The sequence below is a fragment of the Condylura cristata genome, unplaced genomic scaffold (genome assembly GCF_000260355.1).
Source record: "Condylura cristata isolate star-nosed mole 26May11 unplaced genomic scaffold, ConCri1.0 scaffold00008, whole genome shotgun sequence".
NCBI lineage: Eukaryota > Metazoa > Chordata > Mammalia > Eulipotyphla > Talpidae > Condylura > Condylura cristata.
The window spans coordinates 16,778,159-16,799,987 of NW_004567109.1; the positions used below are offsets into that span (position 1 = coordinate 16,778,159).

A 21,829-nucleotide genomic window follows, 5' to 3' on the forward strand; every position below is an offset into this window, starting at 1 on the left:
AGCTGTAAACCAAGAATGAGGGGCAGTGTACCCATAATTTCATGGAGTGGCCCCAGAATACGTCAGGGAGTCACAGCAAGGAAGCAAGCAGCGGCTATGGGCGAACCCACTTTTCTAAGCAGCAGTAGGGCGACCACACACTCATACTTGCTCATATGAGCCATCTCTGAGAGGGCGAGCCCCAAACTGGAAAGATGAACTCTGTGAAACGGGAGGGCGCAGGGCAGAGAGGGCAGAAAGCTAGACATTCTCAGGATACGCCACTTTTTAGAGTTTGACGTTGGAATGATGTATTTTACATAATTATAAAGAAAGCTTTGAACTTGATAAACAATTTCTCAAAACTCAAAAGCACAGTGAAATAAATGAGTACAACATGGCATCTGTCGGCATAATTATACATGAGCAAAGTAAAGCGATTTTAAGGCAGCATTTGATGGGCCATCCCTAGTAGGATAAAGGAACAAGAAGAATTGAAAGCAAAAAACTTTGAGCTATTTTCAGTAGTCACGTTGCTGTTGGCAGGGCTGGGATTACATTGCTGAGACTCTGGCGTCTGTATTAGGGAATGAGGAATTACGATGGTGGCGCTGGAAAATGAGATTTTCAGTAAGAAGGAGATGAGTTCCAGCTATGACATCAAGGAAGTTAAGTTAAAAAAAAAAGTATATTTGAAATGAAATGAGCCTACTTCATCTTTTAAAAAGTATTTCTTAGCTCTATTCATTGAAAAGACTTAGAAACAAAGACCTACTCAATAGTCATAAGCAGCCCCAGTGTCCAGATAACAAATAGCATTTTTCACTGAAAGGAACCAGGGCTCCTTGGAGAAACGGCTGACTTAGGTCAGGGGCAGGAAATGCACAAGATGAGCGGTGGTGGACCTTAACAGGCTCCTGGCCAGTGGGGCAGCTTGAGCGCTGACTAGAGCAGTCACTGCTGTGGATTTAAATACATAAAGTGTTTCAACCTATTAGACCGCAATAATATTTAAAGATATGTTAGATATGGAAGATATTGCCCATTAATATGAAAATGGGCGATAAAGGGCAATGATTAAGTATTTCTCTTGCCTCTTCTTGCCTTCCCTTGATGAACTGTAGGTCAAGCCAACTAAAGAGGTGAGGAGGGCGAGTTTTCTTTTAGGATTCCAGCTTATGAAATGAAAAGAAATGACAGTGTGCTGTTATGCCGCAATCCCTATGCTGTGCTCATCAGTGGTTTGTAATGTCTCTGAGAGACAGGCAGACAGACACATGGATCACCGAGACCCTAGAAAACAGTCTAATCAAAAGACAGTACCTGAGTCTGACCCAGTTTTGAGATGTTACTCTAAATTAAAGGAAACAGACAGAAAGAGGACTTAGGTACAGCCACCTCCCAGAGATCTTAATTGCCTGAATTCAGCATTCAGGAGACTCTTCAGGATAAAGGGCGTGGCTTCTTCCACCAAAAGACTGCAAGGGGTGGGGGTAGACACCTTCAGATTCAAAAGCACTTAAGATGTATCAGCCAATTGTAGTGTATGAATCATCTAGGATTCTGATTTGTTTAAAAAAAAAGGTACTATAAAAGAAAGTATTAATCATGGCAATTGAATTGTAGAAAGTAATTATTTTATTTTTTTAAAGATAATCATGTTGTGGTTAGGCTTTAAAGAGTCCTTTTCATCTCGAGATACATTCTAAAGTGTTGTCCATGAAATATTATGCTGCAAATTGTTTTCACATTAATCCCAGAGCATCCTGGTGGTGGTGGTGGGGGGGAGGGGAGGGGCAGCGAAACAAAACAAAGCGGGAGATGGGTAAATGGGGTTCATTATGTTATTTTCCCGGTTTGAAAATTTTCATTAAAAATAATAAGGTGGAAAAAGGAAACACATTAGCAAGAAAAAGAAAGAAAAAAGAGGGAGCTTCCTGCCTTGAAAAGGAAGAAAACTCACCAATGAAACAAAACAGAGGGACCCTGTGGCTCACCTGGTGCCGGGCACACAGTAGGTGCTCAATAAACACTCTGTCAAAGGAATCAAGTATTGTTACCAGGTCACACCGAATTGTGTCCTGTCAAGTTCATGGGCTGTAGCCCGACCGCAGCGTGCCTGTCTGTGCAGATAGGGTCTCTATGGGGGTAAAGGTCCATGAGCTCGCAAGGGTGAAGGCCTAACCCTACAGGACCGGTGTCCTTGTAAGAGGAGGGCAAGACACCAAGGACACGTCAGAGGAAAGGCAGTGTGAGAACCAGCAGCAACTGCTATCTGCTAGCAAGGAGAGAGATCTCAGGAGAAACCAAGCCCACTGCCACCTTGATCTTTAACTCCCAGAGCCCAGAACTGTGAGAAAACAAATACATGTTGAGTAAGCCACCCAGTCAGTGGAATTTTAAATGACAGCCTGAGATGACAAACACACTGAGCTGAAGAGGAGCTTGTGTCTCCTGTGAGGGAGACCCGTCTCTTCCGACCCCAGATGCTAAAGCTGTTCCAGGTAGGGGGCAACTGGGAATAATGACATACAGAGTCAATACAGAGCACTAGCACCATTTTATAGTTGGAGAAACAGGAACAGAGAGATTAGGTAACCAGAGTGGAAACACACAGCTAGGAAGAGGCCAGGATTTAAACCTGGGTGGTTGGCGCTTCTAATCCTTAACCAGCATGAGTGAATGTGGGAATGTCCGACCTGACTGCTACCCTCAAAGGCTGACTAGGGGTCCAGAGTGGGAATGACCGAAAGTAGTGAAAACCTTTCCCTCTGGCCTTTTGCTCCCTCTAGCAGCCTCCTCACTGACCAACAGCACCCTTCCACCCCTCCAGCGCCATTTTGGCCCAATGAACTATGAGAGAATGAACTGTGGAGTTGGACCACCTCATTTGGTGACTGATGTAACCGCCAAATGATGCTTCTGGAGTCAGAGTGCTTGGATTTGAATCCTGACTTTCACTTGCCGGTGTGATCTTGGCACTAAGTCCTTGTTACTTCAGTTTCCTCATCTGTGAGGACGATGACAGTACCCACCTCACTGCGCTGTCACAAGGGTGCACGGGGATGCTTGGCCCAGCTCCGAGCACCTAGAGCCTACAGAGTGCTAGGTCACGACTAACAGTGACTCCGGCAAGTTACTTCACTTCACTGGCAGATTTCTCAAGTAAAGAGCACAGTAGAATCTTTCTTTTCCACACAAGTGACAAGAAGATTAAATGAGGTAATGTTAGGAACACCGTATCCACCCTTCCTTCTTCCTTGGAGGCCTAAATGAGCAACAACCACCACTTAAAATCCTCTTGTGGGAGTGGAGAGCATGGGTCTTCTTTCTTTTTTATAGAATTCTGTTTCTGATTATAAAAGTAACACATTTGGTATACACACAGAGAGGAAAAATGGGGATGTGTTTACACCAGACTGTTAAAATCATTTTCCTCTGGGGAGTAGAACTGGAAAATGAATATTTTCACTTTGAACTTACTCTGTTTTTGGGTATTATTTAAATATTTTGCAACCACCATATATTACTTTAAAAATGAAAAGACATACTCGCTGTAGATAATTTATCTCATTTTCTGTGTATTTCCCATAAGCCACGTGATTTTTTAAAATCCAGTTTGAAATTGTCTTTTAATGGGGAGTTTAATTACCTTTATTGTCACAATGATATGTCTGTCTTATTGCTGTCATTATGTTTTATGCCGTCAATTTCTGATCTGCCATGTGGGGTCCTGTCTTGCCTTTTGAGATAGGCAATATGTTTCCCTCTATCTTAATTTTCTGCTGGAGAGTGGAAAGTTAGAGGCCTGCTTTTCACCCTGACTGTGGATGCTTTTAAGTCTTTTATAAAGATGGTTAAAATTATATTCCCGCTAGTGATATCATTCAAGAAAAATGTAGTCACAGTAGAACCAAGAGTTTGGGTTTGAACTCTGGTTTCATCCCTCACAAACTTGGGTTGGGGGGAGGCTGGAAAGCGATTTAATCACTGATCACTGTGAGGACAATAACTGTAACTCCTTCTTAGACATTAAAACACTTATCATGGGGGTATGCTTTTTCAGATGCTCCCTAAATGAGACAAGGAAGAGAAGAATTTGAAGGTGAGATCACTCATCACCCCTCTGTAGATGCCTTTGCTCCCTGGAAGTCTTAGGAAATTTCTGATTATGAACATAGGGATCCGCTGTGTCTTGTGTCCTCTACAACAGGGGTCAGGAAACGACAGCTCACCTGGGCCGGCACTGATGTCTTATATAAGGCTGCTTTGCATAACGAGACAGAGCCGAGTGAGGCCCAGGGGCCCACAGAGGGTAGAACACCTCCTATGTGGCCATTTCAGAAAAAGTTTGCCATCTTCTGCTTTAGATCAGTCAGACAATCAGCCTTTTTTCTAAATTTAGGAGAAGGAGCCATTTTCTCACTCATCCCATTATTGCCTCTCAAAAGCTAAGTGGCTCTTAGCATATATTAAAAGATTTTTTAAAAGGCCATTAGTTCCTGCATTTAATTGTCCACAAGGTGGGGATACTTAATCAAAAACAAAACGAGAAAAAAAAATGGAAAAAGACAAAGATGCTGATGATAAAGTAGGGTTCTCACAACAAGGGGTGAGGAGGGAGAGAGGCCAAGGAGGGGCTGATTTCCCAGGAGTGCCCCTATCCTGCCTGCTCTGGGTTAAGTCTGGGATTGGCTGCCAAGGCAGGAGTTAGCTGACCTCTCTGTCCCTCAGCGGGAGGGGACGTCGGGAGTTGCACGTTGTTTCTCTGACTCCAGAGCTTACTCATTTCCAACAGTGCTCACTTAGCCTCCAGGGAAACGGCAGAGGAGGCTGGGTGGACCTCACTGTGGCTCTGCAGGGGGCATAAAGCCACCCACTCACGGCATGACTGCGGCCAGAGGGCACCACTTGCTCCCCCACTGTGGAGGGGCGCTCACCTGATGAATTGCTTCAAATACGGCTCACAGTCTGAGCGCCGGGCGCTGCCAGGCACTTCTCCAAAGTGTGTGCTCATGGCAACACCAGGAGGCTCCATTATTAACCACACTTGACACATGGGGCCACTGAAGCACAGTGGTCTAGTCACTTGCCCAGGGTAACTCAGAAAATTCAGGGGGCCGACAAAAGGCAGTGTGGGAGAGAGTCAGGGCTGGGAGTCCAGTAGGGAAGCTCTGGAATGGTCATTTGTCCATTCATTCATTCAACCAGTATTGACTATCAACTAAGGTCAAACAGCATGCCAGTTATGAGGATACAAGGCAACAGAAGATTCTGGAACCTCGTGGCACTTACAGACCAGGGAGGGCACACTAACACTTCTGTGTATTTAATGTATGCTGGGAGCTGACCTCTAAAACAGACTGAAGGACAGGAGACTGGCCAGGATTCAGGCCCAGGATGCTCACTTGAAACCCACCTTGACTGCCACATGCACTAGCCCGCCCGTGCCTCAAAGGCAGCTCTCCTCGGGGCTGCCGCTCCTCCACTTGCTGGCTGAGTGCTCACTTAGGTTTGGACTTAGGGGTTGTGTGGACAGAGAAGCCCCCATTCTCTGCCCATCACTTGAAATGAGAGGGAGAAGCTTTCTGGCTCCCCAGAGGTGGCCGCCACCGCCCTTGCTCCTTGGACATGGTCACTGCCTCCAAGGGAACTGAGGGTCCCCTTCTCATCTGTTTCTCATAGGATTTTCTGAGCCAGGCACTGCACTTGCGCACAGATCTCACACGATCCCTGCCCCTGAGAAGCTTAGTCTGTGTGTGACATTTGAAAATGAAATTTCTTGAGGCCTACAACCCTATGTGTCTTTGGGGAATAAGATCACACCCCTCCACATGTATGTTATCACCCCACGCCTCCCACCCCACTGAAGCCCCAATAATCTCCCACTGCATTCTGTGTCTGAGAGGCCTGCAGTTTGCTGGAACAGAGCTGGTCTCTGAGATGGAGTCAAAGCCCAGTCTGGGTGGTGGGGGAGCAGGTGCTATGGTGCCCGGCGCTAGCTTCAGGCGGTGACTGCCCGGCCTTGCCCCAAGCCTCCTGGAGACTGATTGCATTGAACAGGGGCACAAAGGCCGTGCCTGAGAGCTGTCCTGGGGCACGGGGAGAGGAGCAGGTGGAGAAGGAGAGTGACAGGCAGCTTGAAAGACAGGTGAACTCACAGCACTGCCAACACTCCTTCCGGCTGCCGGGCTCCCTGGGGCAGGAGCCGGGAGCAGGTCTCCTAATGGCTGTGACATTCGGAGAGCTCCCAGCTGAAAGAAGAGGTGTTTTTGTTGCCTGACAGTCTTGAGCCAGTGTTTCTCTGGCTTCATCTCTGGTTACCTTCAAATTTCCATGCAAAGCTGTACTCAAAAGCGAGCCTTTCCAGCAGGAGGGCAAGAGGCTGGCCCTGGGGCTTGGGAGAAGAGAAGTGGTCTACAGGAACCGACCGCGCTGGGAAGGGCTGCTCGGCCCCCCTCCGCAGCGCTGGCGGGAGGTGCTAGCCAGGCCTGCAGGCACGTACCTTCACAGCGCAGCACGGCGCTGTTCCAGACTACGCTGCCCTCCTTCAGGATGCAGGTGATGGTCTCCGAGCCCTGAGTGCCCAGGAAGCCTTCGTCACAGAGGAAGGAGATGGAGCTCCCCAGCTGGAGGCTGTCGCCGAACCGCTTGCCGTTCACAGGAACGCCAGGATCCGGGCACTCATTGTGTCGGAAGGCTGTGGGGGTGGGCAAAGGTGGGATTAGACAGAGCTGGGGTACAAAAGGAAATAACTAAAACCCCCAAAGAAGATGAGCTTCTTTGTTGATGTCAGCCCTAGACCTTCACTACTCCCTCAACTCCTACCATGCTGTTGGGAGAGAGATACCTTAGAAGCAGGGTGGACGGGCCAGGTCGAGTCTAAAGCAGGGAGGCCCCTTAAACTTGACCGCCACCTTCCTGAGCACTAATCCGACTCCATTCCAGTGGTCACTTACAGCTCAGGCAGTGGGCTGCTTCTCGTGCTCGCTCATGTATGTTATGCTTCCATGGAGTAGATGTCATTCCTACAGTTTACAAAGCGGGAAACTGAGGCCCACCTGTGTCCTCAGCATCAGAGGTAGCCATGCGTCCCTCACTTCAGACAGTCACGGGGTCATTTTTGAGCTGGAGTCTGAGTCCCCAACACTAGCCACCTCTAAGCAGCCCGCGGGAGCTGGCCTGTCTGAAGCCAGCTTACTCTACCCAGGCAACCACCGGGGGCCGTTGGAGCTTCTGAGGCACGAGGTCTGCAAATTTGGCCATCCTTCCCCCTGAAGGGGGGCTGGGGGAGCATCTGGCCTGGAGACCACTGTGATTTCCCTAGCTGAGCTTCAAAGGAGCCCCATACCCTTCCCCATGAAGGGCACGCTTCCATCAGCCCAGACTTCAGTCTTCCACACATTGCTTCACGAGGAATGATGGCCGCGAGGCAGGAAGCGGGTAGAAAAGTGATGCTTGGGCCCATCAGCCCAGACAGTTGTTCACTCAAAACGCTATCGGTCGCTCACACACAGATGCACACACACTCACACCTCAGCACACATCCAGCAGCAAGCACGGGCTAGAACACAGAACACTGCCCTGTTCTGCCTGTGCAAATGTTCATGCCTCAGTTTCCTGGTGTGTGAAGGACAGATCTCAGCTTAGGGTGCACTGGCAGTGGTCCCTTGTCGCATGCTCACATGGCAGCAGACAGCAGCTACTCTCATCACTGTCCAAAATGCTCCAAGGGGAAGCAGGACTGGGTCACCGCTAAGGAGGCAGGACACAGGTGCTAGGTCACCACAAGGGGTGTTAGTGCTGTTGCTATGGAGACCACAACACTGGAGAAAGTGTGGCTGTGATTGTGACACTGGACAAATTCAAGTTCAACCTGCAGGGTCATCATTTGGAACGAGACTGAGGAGAGGACTATCCTGCAGAGATACCCACGCTGGTCCCCAAACACTTGTCTTGGATTGTGACGCCCTAAGTGCATCTGAGTCACCTCAGAAGCTTGTGTAAAATGTAGGTGCAGGGGCCTTCTCACTGTAGTGATTTTAATTCAGCAGCTCTAGGCTGGAACCCAGATTTCAAAAATAAACTATTTCTACCTAACACCCACTCCTCCATTTGTATTCATGCACAGAGAAGTATTTGACGTCAGTAACTGTGTCTACCACGTGATGACAAGAATCATCGCTGCTGGGGGACAGTGGCTGGCATTTCCCCTCTGACCTGCCCTTTTTCTGAGTATGTCCATGGTGGGTGGCGCTTTCACAATGTTGGAGAGCCCTTGGAGAGAAGTCTCTGTAAGAGCGCCCTTCTCAGGTCAGGCCCACCGCCTCCGCGCCTTTCTCCTGAGGACTCAGCATTTGCTTTTTTCCTAGAAACTGGGACTGGGTTTTCCTAGGAGACTTGGGCATCCATCTTTGCCCCAGGATGCCTCTGGTACCCACAGCCCTTTGAGCCCGCAGCGTCCTCTGCCCAGAGCAGCTGGCTGCGTGGGCTTCCCTGCGAGACCCTTGTCTGTTGCACTCCCTCCAGAGGCACAAAGAGCACTTGGTCATTCACGGCCCTTCCGTTCATACATATGGGACTTGACCACGCTCCACACCCTGTGCTGGGCAGAGGGCACAGCAGGTAAGTCATACTTGGCCCATCTTTCCTCGGCAGCTTGGGCTTGGGGATAGATAAGGTGCAACTTGTGCTGCAGGGCTCGGCTGGGGAGCTGAGGGAGGACAGAACTGGGCTGTGCTTCCTCCTGCCCATGGGTGGTGGAGATAAGAATGCCCAGGCCGGGCTCTGCCCTGTAGAGGGCAATTGCTTCAAGCCAGTCTGGTGCCCTGAAGAAAGGGAATGTCAGGGAAAAATAGCCTGGCCTCCAGGGTGCCCAATGACCCACCATTTAGCATACTGTCTTCAGCTTAACTGAAACCCAGAGGCTGGTGGGACAAGGAGGCATCTATGCCAGTGGCTGCAAGATCATTTCAAAAAGTACTAGAGGGAGGAGCTCTGAACATGTGTGTGGGCTTGTGTTGGGGGCTTGCGTTTCACAAGCAGCCTCAGGCCCACCCAGTTCCAGCAGGCCCCAGACAACTTGAAATTGATGGAGTTCTCAGCTTCTACAGCAGTTTTCAAGCTTCTATCCCCATCCCCTCCCTTGCTGTAAGCCCAGGAGGCATGGAAATGCAAACAATCCCTGCTGAGCTTCAGGTTGTCTCTATGGAGGGGGCTCAGGATGGAAACAGGAGGTGATGATTTTGGGACTGTGGCCCTAAGAGGGGTGGAAGTGCCCTAAGAATTGGCTCCAACAAGCCCAGAGCCCAACAGAAGCATTTTTTCCCCCAGAACCTTTGTTTCTGATTTGACAGTGGGAATGGAAAGTGGGCAAAGCAAAGTGCAAGCAGCCCCACCAGGGACACCCTGAATCAACAGTCAGGAGGCCACAGGAGACTTGGAGGAACGAGCACATGAGAGAGGATGAGGGCCAGCCCTGGTCCCAGCTAGGCCTCAGGAATAGGAGGAGATGACGAGGCGTGGAAATGAGGTCGAAGGCGCCTTTTTACGTTATATGCCACACAACGTTTTCCTGTATATACCTACAGGAAGCAGTTGCTCACAAGAGAACAGAGTCTGGCCCTGCCACCAGGGCCTAGTAGTTCCCTGGTCATGCTGGGCCCTACCCTGGGCATCGTATTCCTGCAATGCCTTTGGCCCACCCATGCCAACACTCCTCCATGGGAGCACGCTGGGCCCTCCTCAGAGGTGGACCTCAGGGTGGGAGGGGGGACTCACTGGTAAACGTGATGTTGAAACCCCTCTTCCCCGTGGAGTGGTCAGTCTGGAACTCGAGACGGGCTACGTGGCCACTGCTTGTGATGGAGGAGGGGAGCTGGTTTCCTGAGAAGGTGCCCAGGACTGGGGCCTCAGCTGTGGCCCCATCCTTGATGACCAGGAAGTCAAACTGAGGCTCCACGTCAATGTCGTTGAAGGCCAGGTGGATGCGGCTCTCGGGCCGGGCCAAGATGAGCCAGACACAGTGGAGGTGGTTGCCGTAGTCCTCTGGGTAGTTGGGGGACAGGACGACCCCAGAAGGGCTGGTGAAGTTGAAGAAACAGGAAACTGCAAGAGAAGAACAGGGGAGGTCAGCAGGCACCCCCACGTTCTGCCTGGGACACTGAGGGTTGGGGGGGGGGCTTTGCAGTTTAAAGAGCGATGGCAAGAGGGTGAACAAGGGTGGGCTGGACTGGCTGGGCCCTGAGCCCTCAGTGCAGACATGCTGGGTTCCATGCTGGGCACAGTGCTGGGAAGGGCCCTCTGACAGACTGCAGGCAGGGCACCGTGGTCCTTGCTCAGCCCTGCCTGCCCTTTCCTGTGTTCAGTCTCGGTCCATCGGGTGGGGGAAGAAGTACTGGGGCTTACGGGTGATCTCGCTACCCAAGTCTACTCAGCTGGTGGTAGTCCTCCCAGTGGTAACCAAGGTGGAGACACCCCAAGTTCATGTCTTTCTTTTAAACATTTTTAGCGGGGAAGGGACAGGTGTGCCTTGGGACCTGGCCACCTCGAGACTACAGAGATATGCTAGGGAAGGGCCAGGTAGACATTGTCTTCCAGAGACCAAAAGAAACTGGGACAAAGAGGTGACCCCACCTCATCTTGAAGCCCTGCCCACTTTCTGTTATCTCCCTTACTTTAAAGGGTCCATTCCTCTGGCAACGCCTCATTTCAAATCCTTCTCATGCCAATGACTAATAGACCTGGCTGAAGCAAAGGAAGTGCTCAAAGTGCCAAAGCAAACAAACCAAAATTAAAAAGAGAAAGAATGGAATGAGGGCCGCTATCAATACTGAGAGATTTTACTGGAGAGGAACATCAAGATGAGCGAACAGTATGCCCAGAGAACTCATATGGAAAAAGGAGAATATGAAAACACAGGCCATTTCACTAGAATAATGAGTAAAGGAGAAATATACACGCCACATCGCTGGGCCCACCTGGACGCTCATCTGTATTTATTGCCAGTTGCAGAGGTAAGTGGATAGAATCTTTCGGGGAGCATATGAATTCTTATCAAGAGCCACACAACTATTCAAGTATTCTGACTCAGTAATCTCAGAAATTAATTCAAAAGAAAAGGAACCACATGGACGAAGAAGTTTATAGGGACGTAATTATATTACAGAGAGAGAATGTGAACAACCTATGTGTCAGCTCCATAATGGGAGGTAAATTATGGCCTTTAATGTGATGCCATTTGAATGTAATCATTAAAGTGATAAATATGACCCTGCAGAAAAAAGAACGTTAAACATAATTTTAAGTAAAACAGCAGGTCATTAAATTATCTGCATACTTTTGATTAATGCTATTAATTACTTATTTATATATGGATAAAGACTGGATGTGAGGCCCCAAATAAAAATTGTATTAAGGTAATAGGTTTCTGGGTGACAATTTTTCAAAATGAAAATATTTAATGTTTTTGACTACCGAAATGATACAGGTTCATTCTAAACATTTTTAATATATAAAGGTCTAAAGAAGGTAAGAACAAATATGGATCTTTAAATCCCTTTATAAAATTTATATTGATGTTTGGTATTAGTAATATGGATAAGTAAGTAAATATTGACTTCCTAATTATGATAAGGCTAAGATGAACAATAATAAAATAATGTTTGCACAAGCAAAGTAATTGGAGATGTCTTGTGTTTAGTTTCTTCTTTCTCTCCAACTCTACCCACCTTCCCCTTTTCTGTACTAGGTATTTCTCTTTTTATGATTTATTTTTGCACAGAAAACTGGGGTGCAGGCCAGAGGTGTGGGGGGTGAGAGGATTCACCAGAGAATGAGTTGGGAGCAGAACAGGCAGATCTTTTGAAACACACTGCTAAGGAGACAGCAGACGAACCAGGAGAGGTCTGCTGGCCATGTGGGTCACCTCCCTGGCTGGGGAATCGAACTTTGGCGGTAGGCTCTTGCAGTGGTAGTGCTGAGACTTAACCCTAGGCCATTAGGGAGGACCCTGTGTTAGAAATTTCTTTCCCAACATGCTATTAAAAGTTCTCACTTCCAACTCAGCAAAATGAGTTGCTCACTAAGAGACACTCAGCTTTATTCTGTAATCACTGTATTTTATATATACAGAAAGAATTTGAGTCAAGACTGTGACGAAAGAATGTGGGCAAGATTTTAGGCAACATAAAACATAGTTAATAGTAATCATTACTATATATCATTGGGATTTACTAAGTGCAGGCATTGTCCTAAGTAGTTTCATCAATAATACTATGAAGTGTTCAAAGATGAGGACACTGAGCACACAGAGGTCAAGCAATTGGCCCAGATCCCGAGCCCAGTAGAGAGTAGCACGCAATCCATGCCAACTGAAACCCATCTGACTCCAGGTCACAGACTCCTCGCTACCAGTCAACGCTGTCCCCCATTATGAGAGAAGTCCTGCCCACTGGCCTAAGTCTAACAGTGGTACTCTTGGGGATGTTTCTAGAAACTGCCGAAGATCCATCTGAGGATGCTGATTATTACATGAGCACTGGCTGTGGGGGGCTCTAACTTGGACATGGATGTCTGTCCCATCTCCAGCTTTGTGGTAGTCCGAGAGCACAGTACAAATAATGCGGACTCCTGACCCAAAGTCAATCACCTTGCAGACAGAGCGAGGAAAAATCCATAGGACTTGCCTACAAGTAGAATAATACCAAGGCTAACTAAAGACAGACAGACAGACACACATACACAGACAGCATTATGATTTTTTTGGGAAGATCATTAGAGGGCGCTGTAAGCATGTGGACAAATTTATGCAGAGGCGACTGACGTCGCCCAAGTCCCAGCCCCACACCATCTTTCTTTTACTCTTCTTTTACCCTGTTCCAGGGTGGCTTCAGGGCTGCCTTGTGGCACACTTCCAGGGACACCATTTTGGAATTCGGGCAGCTGTATATGGCAGCTCTGCCTGCCCCTCTCTAAATTGATCTTGTTTACTTCTTTAATGAACACATTTCTGCTCAACACACACACATCTAGCCCATGAAAGCAGAAATCTTGATTCTTCTGATTCCTAATGGCTTGCACAATGCTTGACTATTGTAGGTGCTCAATCAATAGTAGCTGAATGAATCAGTGAGTATTTAATGATCAACACCATATGAAAAGGATGGTGATGCAAATACAAGCACCTCTGATCTCTATCCTGAACCAGATCCCTGCAACAGAATGGACCAAAGACTGTAAAAGTAGGTGAACCTAGAAAAAAAATGACCCTTGATGCATTTCTTTACACACAAACCAGATCATTCCCACAAAGTTTAAAGTAAAAAAGTTTTTTCTTTTTTTTTTTTTTAAAGATTTATTCATACAGAACTGGGTACAGGCCAGAGATACAAGGACAGTGAGAGGTTTCACCAGAGACAGAGTGGGGAGCAGAACAGACTGATCGACTAAGTACACTGCTGGGGGGAGCAGAGGGCGGGTCAAGAGAGGTCTGCTGTGCCATGTGGTCACCTCTGGGGCAGGGGATTGAACTTGCACTGAAGTGGCCAGCTTGTAGTGCTACGTCCTAACCCTTTGTGTCGCCAGGGACTAAAAAAGGTTCTGTTCCACCCAAGTCGTTCAACTGCAAAGACAACAAGAACTAGTCCCAATATCAAAGTCCTCAAAGATAGTATTGACATAATATTCATGAAAAACCACTTGAATACGTTTACTATACAACAAAGAGATGACAATGAATGAAAAACTCAAGTATGGGAAAGTTACGATTAATAAAAAAAATACAAGATTGGCAGTGAGCAAATAAGGCAATAGAGTCATGAGTTTAAATAACTGCTATCAGCAGAATTATAAAACAGTTGCAAGTATTAACAAACACTCCTTGGAAGATAAGATATACGGTATCTCTTCTCCCTAAGCCCCAGTATAAAATATTCCAGGTTACTATAGGAATATAAAGAGTAAAGTTGGAGCAAGGAGCTATGCTAATCCCTCTTCTAGAAAGAAATTCTGTTGTATTGTTTCTGGACTTAATTAGAGAAATATAGGTTAGAGCATTTAAAAAAAGATATTAAGTATAATTAGTAATACACTATAAAGTAACTTATCTTCAAAATTACCAGATAGAAGGAAGCAAAGCAGTCAATTTAGCAAAAGAAAAAAAAAAAGAATTCACAGGAAACAGTATGGGAGCATAACAATGAAGAAATGTAAAGGAAAATGGTAATAAAAGTATACTAGTTAATTTATCCCACTAAACACAGCCCTCGCTTTGGGACAAGACATACAGCTGGTGCGTGTACACGAGGTGACACGATGCTGAAAGGATGGGCAAGAGGCTCCCGCCTCACATTCAGATGTCAAAACTGAGCAAAACTCAAGACCCAAGATTCCTGTTTAGTTGGGCGTGTGGGTCGAGGCATCACAGGTTTTCAAAGTACCTTGAGTGTCCCTAGTGTGGACACTAGTGAGAACTGCTGGCTGCAGCAAATGTGAACCACAGAAACAGAGTTTTAATAGTAAGACCTGGGATGTTATAAAACCACACCAAACTCTTGGATGATCTTGTCTTCGGGCCAAAGTCCTCTGGACAGTCACCAAGAGACATTTCTTCTAGCACCAGGAATGAGTGACGGACGCTACTAGAACACAGAACTAGAAGTAGAGTTACACCTCTAGACAGGACGCACTTGTGTTGTGACAGGCGGGCAAAGGGAGCGCGGCTATCTTACAAAGGTTTAGCCTCTCGTACTTTAGAAAATTATGCTGGCACGTTACACTTAGAAGTTTCTGTAGAAACATTCAAATAGAAAACATTTGCTCCTCAGTGGCCCAAATGAGAAGAACACAAGGAATTTATAATTGGTGGATCTCATCACTATTGATCACCCAGTTAAAAGAGGGAGATGAAATGCCTTCTCTGTTCAGAAGTAGTACCAGGTGGTACACCCATGGATCATGACTTTGGGTAAACCTTAATCCAGAGGACTTGCACATGGTTCAGGAAACCAACCAACCAACCAATCAAAAACAATATGGAACATTCACTAACAAGTGGATGAATAATTACTATGCATGATATTGCATTATTATTTAACATGATCTCCAGTAGAAATAAAAGGGGCTTGTTGAAAAGCTCTTTTAGTCGCTGCTTGCTTCACTGCTTGCAAAATGATAATCCAATTACGAGAGGTCTGACAAAACAGAACAAAATCAAAAGATGATATTTCAAAAGTGGGTGATGAACACGCGCCAAAATGAAGACAAGACAGTTGTGATACTTTATGCTCCCAAACAATGAAACACACCAAATGAACTAGTTTTCAAAAATACAAGATTTGGAGAATGACTACTAATCTCAAGTGAACGTACATAAAGCTAAAGAGCACCTGTGAAAGGGTGAGTGTGCAGAGGCAGACGCACAGAAAAGAAACAAAGGAACAGAAAAAAAACGAAACCAAAACAAACTTTAGAAATTTGATTGTAAATTGAACCTCCAAAGGGAAGGTGGGGAGTGGGGAGCAGAAGGGGATGGGTGATGGTGGCCCTTTGTGAGGTGTGGTAACACACACCTGAAGGGGCGTGAAGCCACACCTCAAACTCATACAGTGCTGTAAACCAATGTTTCCTCCATGAAAAATAATAAATTAAAAAATACGGTATGTCTATATTACATGTAGCCTTCAAGCAAGGAACACCACCTTCTCTACAAGAGCCCATAGGATATCACAAAAATAGACTTTACAGTAGGCTATAAAGAAATCTCCATAAATTCTTCCACAAAACACAAACTCTGGGAACACATTTTGTAGTTATAGTACAAATAAATTAGAAATCAATAATAAAAGAATACAGAAAATCCACTCACTTGAAACCTTATAGAAATCCTCTCCTTAATAAGCTGTTGAGTTCAAATGGAAACCAAAGCTATCAGTACAAATTCTTTATGAGAATGGGGGCACTGCTAGACCAATGTTTGATTGGTTATCAAATAATAAAGAAATAAAGTAAGTAAAATTAGTATTTAAACTAAAAAAACTACAGAGCAGAATAATTAAATGAGACAATGAGAAGTGAGAATAAACTTAGTAAAGATAAAAGCAGAAAGAAATAACAGACTTCTGAAAGACCAATGCAAGAGAAATTTCAGTGTTCTACTCAAGAAATCAAGAGAGTAGATACATACACACAGAGAGAGGATAATAAAAGAGCTAAGACAAGTATAAAAATATAGGATATGTCAGGAATGCACCAGAAATCTTGACAAAATGGAGGCTTTCCCAGGAAATTTGAATTACCAAAGTTGTGTGAAGGGAAACTGAAGACTGAGTTGCTGGTTAAACTCTAACAGCCATCCTATTAAATTAATCTTGATACAAATACCCCCATAAAGATTGAACATGACATACATATTCACACCCATTCACACACTGACACACAAACCCCCAGTATAAAAGAAACTCTATAGGTGAAGTATTACCAAAGCAAATTCAGCTCCAAATAATAAACAAACATTACCTATGTAATGAAAACAACCAAACTTTATCAATAGGCCAAGACCAATTTTAATTGAGAGACAAAGTATTTTCTTAGGTTAAGAATTACTACTGTTGGGCCCTCCCTGGTGGCACAGCGGGTTAAAGCACAGAACTAAGAAGCTAAAGACACTTCCGCATGAGTTCGATCCCCGCCCGGCCCCAGAGGTGACCCACATGGCGCCGCAGACCTCTCCTGACCCGCCCGCTGCTCCCTCAGCAGTGTGCTTCATCAGTCTGCCTGTTCTGCTCCCCACTCTGTTTCTGCCTCTGCACCTCTGGCCTGTACCCCAGTTCTGTATGCATCAATAAGTACATTAAAAAAGAATTACTATTGCTAAGATGATGATTATCCTCAAGTCATCGTATACATTTAACAGTTTTTAGACAAGAGCCACAACAATTTTTTTCTGGATTTAAAATAATCTGAGACACCTGTATGCTGGGTCAGTTTTCCCTCGAGATGGGTGAGGAACCACTTTGGAGGCACCCGGCATTCCGAGAGTGCTTTATGTGTGAACTCATTAACTCTCCCAGTGACCCTCCATCATTATGCCCATTTTACAGACGCAGGAACCAAGTCCAGGAGCTCAAGAAACCTGCCCATTATCATGGAGGGCTGGGGCTGGAATATGAGCCTAGTCAAGCTGGTTCCAGAGCCCAAGCTTTCAACCACCATGCTTCCTTCCTGTGGAGGGAGAGCTTGCCAGCTTACATAGCAAAATAGAAAAAGTTGCAAAAATAAAATCTCCACTGATTGACTTCCAATGAGACATAAATGGAGCTGAAAAAGAAAATTCAGAAAGGGATACAGTCAACTAAGAATTTACTATTTATGATGAAAGGGGCTTTACACATGGGAAGGACAGAGGATGATCATTAAAAGATTTTTGGCCTCATGACTAGCCAGTTACGGGAAAAATTAGATGGACACCTCACTTAACATATCAGAGAAATAGAAGAAGAAAATATAAGGAATATTTGTCTGACCTCAGAGGTAAGAAAGGACTTCCTTAGTATTAAACCAAAGTCAGAAATCATAAGGGAAACAATATTTATAAGCACAGAAATGAAAACTCAGCAAAAACAAAAGCTACAGAGTGAGGAACAAATGGAGAGAAACCATTTGCAAGTGATCACAGTAAAATATTTATTATGCCTAGTATGTACAATTCAACAAAAACAGATAAAACAGAAACATGGTCAAAGAAATGAAGAGGCAACTAGCAAAAAAATTAAAGTGGTTTAAGTAAGAGGTAGGGAAATGCACAATATTATTAAAAGACAAAGACCTCAAATAACAGCTGGCAAAGAACGATGGCAGGGAACTTTGAGAGAATGGAGAGAAGCTGGCAGGGCAGATGGAGACGAAGCAGCCGAGGAGAAGGAAAGTGGATCCCAGAAGCAGGAGAGGCCCCCTGTGCTGAAATACGACTGAGTGTCTGCAGAAAGACCCACCGGTGACACAGACTCCCTGGTGACCTGCGTGAAGGACAGTTTCTGGTCTGGTGGAAACAGAGGTCAGAATGGTTGGGGTGATCAGGTCAGGGAGGTGAGGGGTGGACATGGCAAAGGCAGAGACTCCCGCGAATATTTCTGAGGGCATTAGAGGTGTGCACTCAGGTTTCCACCATGGGTGAGTGTGTGCATCTGTACTGCTTTGACATAACTGACTGAAGTTAAAGGTGCTTGAGATGTCCAGATGTAGAGCCTAAACGGGGTGCGCGATATACAAGGGGATCGGCTTCTGTTGGGAGAAAGGAGCAAGCATCTCTGGTATTAGCTGGGAACACAAGGAGGGCGGTGGGATGGCTGTAACCTGGAGGTCCTGTGTTTTTGGTATTTGGAAGACAAGGCATTATTTTAAAAAAGATTTATTTCTTTGTGCATACAAGAACTGGGGTGTAGCCAGGGGTGTGGAGGGTGAGAGGATTCACTAGAGACAGAGTGGGGAGCAGAAGAGGCAGATCTACTGAAATACATTGCTGAGGGGAGCAGTGGGTGGGACAGGAGAGGTCTGCTGTGCCATGTGGGTTAGACCTCTGGCCTGGGATTGAACTCAGGCAGCAGAGGCAGCTGATAGCTGCACAGTGCTGAGAATTGAACCTGTTGTGCCGCCAGGGATGCCCTGGAAGTCAAGGGCATTATTGCCTGTGAGGTGAGAGACAAGATAATGTTTCAGTGAAAGGTGAGGAGAAGGGCTGTTCACAGTTCGAGGGAGAGTGGCGATGCATGGCAGAGCTACCGCAGAGACGGGAGAATAGATCACCTTGAGAAACAGAGGGATTGCCAGGTACTGTTGCAGGCTTGATTGAGATTGGTGACCACGAATTTGTAGCAGCACCAATCTGCCCGAGTGGGCAATTTTCTCCAGTGGTGCTCACCCGGCAGGAGCCACCCAATCAGGCTGTTCAGGCCTCGTGTGTGTTCTCAGACCAGTAAAGCAAGGCAGCTCTGCTGACTAAAGCCGCGGCTGAGCTGCAGCAGAGGCTTCACAAACTCACCCTTGAATTTCTTTCACCCCTTTCTGCTCAGAAGCTTGGTGTATGCTAATTTTCATCTGACTTGCTTAGCATTATCTCTGGGCCTGGAGTTTGGAGAAAATCATTTAACTTCCCTCACCCCAGGAAGTTGGGTGAGGAGCTCAAGGTCACATGTGTTAGGAGAGAATTGGTCAACTGACTCATCCTTGTCACAAACAAGATTAAATTAAGAGTTTGTTCTCTTTCAGGAGAATGCTGAAGGGGCCTTCTAGAAAGTCACACATGTTCCAAGGGATGAGGTGAGAGACAAGATAATGTTCCAGTGCAAGGTGAGGAGAGGGATGAATGGACAGTGGTGGCCATGTATCCAACTTGTGCTCCCACTTGCTCCAAAATCCCTTCCAAAAGCCACAAATTATGTTCAAGTTCTTATGTTTCTTTTCTTTGTTCATTTTCTACCCCACAGGCAGGCAAGACTGGTGCTGGTTTCCTGAGTTAGATTAGCAGGGCATTCAACAGGCTTGACCTCTCCCTCCCTTGCTCCCCCCCATTCTGTCTTCCAACACATCCATCCAGGCTCCCAGTCATTTGAGTTTCCCCTGCTTTTGCATTTAATAGAATGCCTATTGTCTTCTCACATTCCACATTCTCCCTAGGATACCCCATCCCACTCATGACTCCTAAATGCATACAGACCTCTCCCAGGCCCCAGACATGCACAGTCAATGCCCTTGGAAATGTCTTTATCTGCCTTGAGCATTGATGGAGCACCTGCTGTATACTGTCACTGCTCTCGGGATGCAGTTGGTAACCAGTAAGTCCGACTAGCAGGACCTCTGTCCTCAAAAGTTTACATTCCAATAGGTGGCAAGAACATCGGTGGCAAGAACATAAGCCTGGGCAAAGGGATAAAGAGCGAATGGGGGAGGGGTGGCCTCCTTTCAATAAGGGGGTCGGTGATGGCTTGATGAAGTGGCCCCTGAGACGTAGGCTGATGAGGTAACCAGTCGTCCTAAGGGAAGATCGCTCCAAGCAGAAGGAATTGCAAGTACAAATGTCCTGAGGTGGGGATAACCTTGGTATGCTGGAAGGGCAGAAGGGAGACCAGTATGGCAGAAACAAGGAGAACCATGGAACCTGGTACCAGAGATGCACTGGAGAAGATGGCAAAGGTCTTTTAAGTCATGAAAAGGAGTTTGGATTTTATCCAAGTAAATTAAACTAAATGTGTCCAAAAGTGAACTAGTCTTCTTCCCCAAACCTGATTCCCTTGTAGGTTCTGGAATGCTCCCAGGCATTGTCAGTTATGGGCCTTCCCTTGGCTCTTTCTTCACTCCTCAACGATTATTCTGTTAGGCCACGGTCTCTTGAATAAACATTGGTAGGCCTTACAGCACAGTCTGACTTGGTTTGTGACTGACTGAGGCACATCTTTATGGCGATCCCACAGGCACTTTGAATGCATGTCCAAAACAGAGCTCTTTATCTATTTCCCTAAGCCTCTTTCATTCCTTATCTCCATGAACGACGACACCCAGTTAGGTAAGCAAAATATACCAACTCCTCCTCACTCCACATCCAATCCGTAACTACCTTCTGTTGATTTTATCTCTTCAATATCCCTGTCCATGTCACGTCCTCATCAGGCCCCTATTAAGTTGAAGCCTCTTCCTATTGCAATAGTCTACTATGTCTCCCAGTTTTAAATCTCACTCATCCTCCATGCTGGTTCTGGAGGGACTATGTCAACCACAAAGGCTCATAATGTTACATCTTTGTCTGGAACTCTCTAAAGCCTCCCTATGGCACAGAGGAAAAAGCCTAAGTTACTCAAAAGGGCACAAAAGAGCCTCAATGGCCTAAGCTGTATATTTTCAGCTCTACTACATGCTACATTCCAGCCATATCAGATGATTTTCAGCCCTACACATGTGCAAAGTTAAGCCCATGTTGGGTGTGGGCCTCTCCCACCCCTGAACCCTTCCTGGCCGCAGCCAGATCTGTGCACCAGGTTCCTCCTCCTTGGCACCTGCTTTCATCCAAATGCACGTGTCCCTGTAAAACTCATATGTTGAAATCCTAACCCCAAGGGGATGGTATTAGTAGGTGGGGCTTTTGGAAGGTCCTTAAATCACTGGTACAGAGGCCTAAGAATAGGGCTAGTGCCTTATTAAGAAGCCCCAGATAGGTCTCTAGTCTGCTGTCTTGTGAGGCTATAAGGTCTGTACCCCCTGTCCAGGGAGGGCATCGCCTACCTGTGCTCACACTCTCATCTCAGATGTCCAACCTCCAGAACTGTGAGCAGTAAATTTCTATGGTTTAGAACTAGCCAGTGTGTGGTATTTTGTTATAGCAGTCTGAATGGACTAAAGCCATTCATCACAATGAGCTATGCCAGCCTGAAGGCTGTAGAATAAAATTCTGGCCTAAAAGGCTGTAGGTGGCCAAATATCTTCCAAGCCAGAGCCTCTCTTATACCTCCCAACCTGGATTTGTCAGTACAATACCATTTATGCTAACACAATTGACAACAGCTATAACAGAGGTAGGACCACCTGCACTAACTGGGGGTTGGCACTAGCAATAGGATGGTGGGCGAGGCTTCCACTTTGCCTTCAGGGAGTTTAGAACCAAGAAGCAGCAGCGCTCCCGGCGTAAACTGTATGATTTGTTCACAACCATTTGTTCCCTCTCTGCCTGTGCCACGCTCCCTTGTAGGCAGAAAACTCTTGCACTTGGCCTTGTGATGACTTGACCCCTGGGCTGTGAGTGGATATGTCCAACCAGTGGCTAGAAACATGCTTGGTGATTTCATGATCTCCCCTTGAACTTTTA

The 21,829-nt window shown here is 46.4% G+C and overlaps 1 protein-coding gene across 1 annotated transcript in view; it reads right to left on the reverse strand.

Annotated features, from left to right (window-relative positions):
- Positions 1-21,829, reverse strand: part of CSMD2 (CUB and Sushi multiple domains 2) — a 460,842-nt gene that overhangs the window by 168,355 nt on the left and 270,658 nt on the right. Inside the window, exons 13-14 of the mRNA XM_012722353.1 lie at positions 9,760-10,086; positions 6,485-6,679 (exon numbers count right to left, since the gene is read on the reverse strand). Of these exons, the coding sequence (XP_012577807.1) occupies positions 6,485-6,679; positions 9,760-10,086 (522 nt within the window). The remainder of the gene's footprint in view (positions 1-6,484; positions 6,680-9,759; positions 10,087-21,829) is intronic.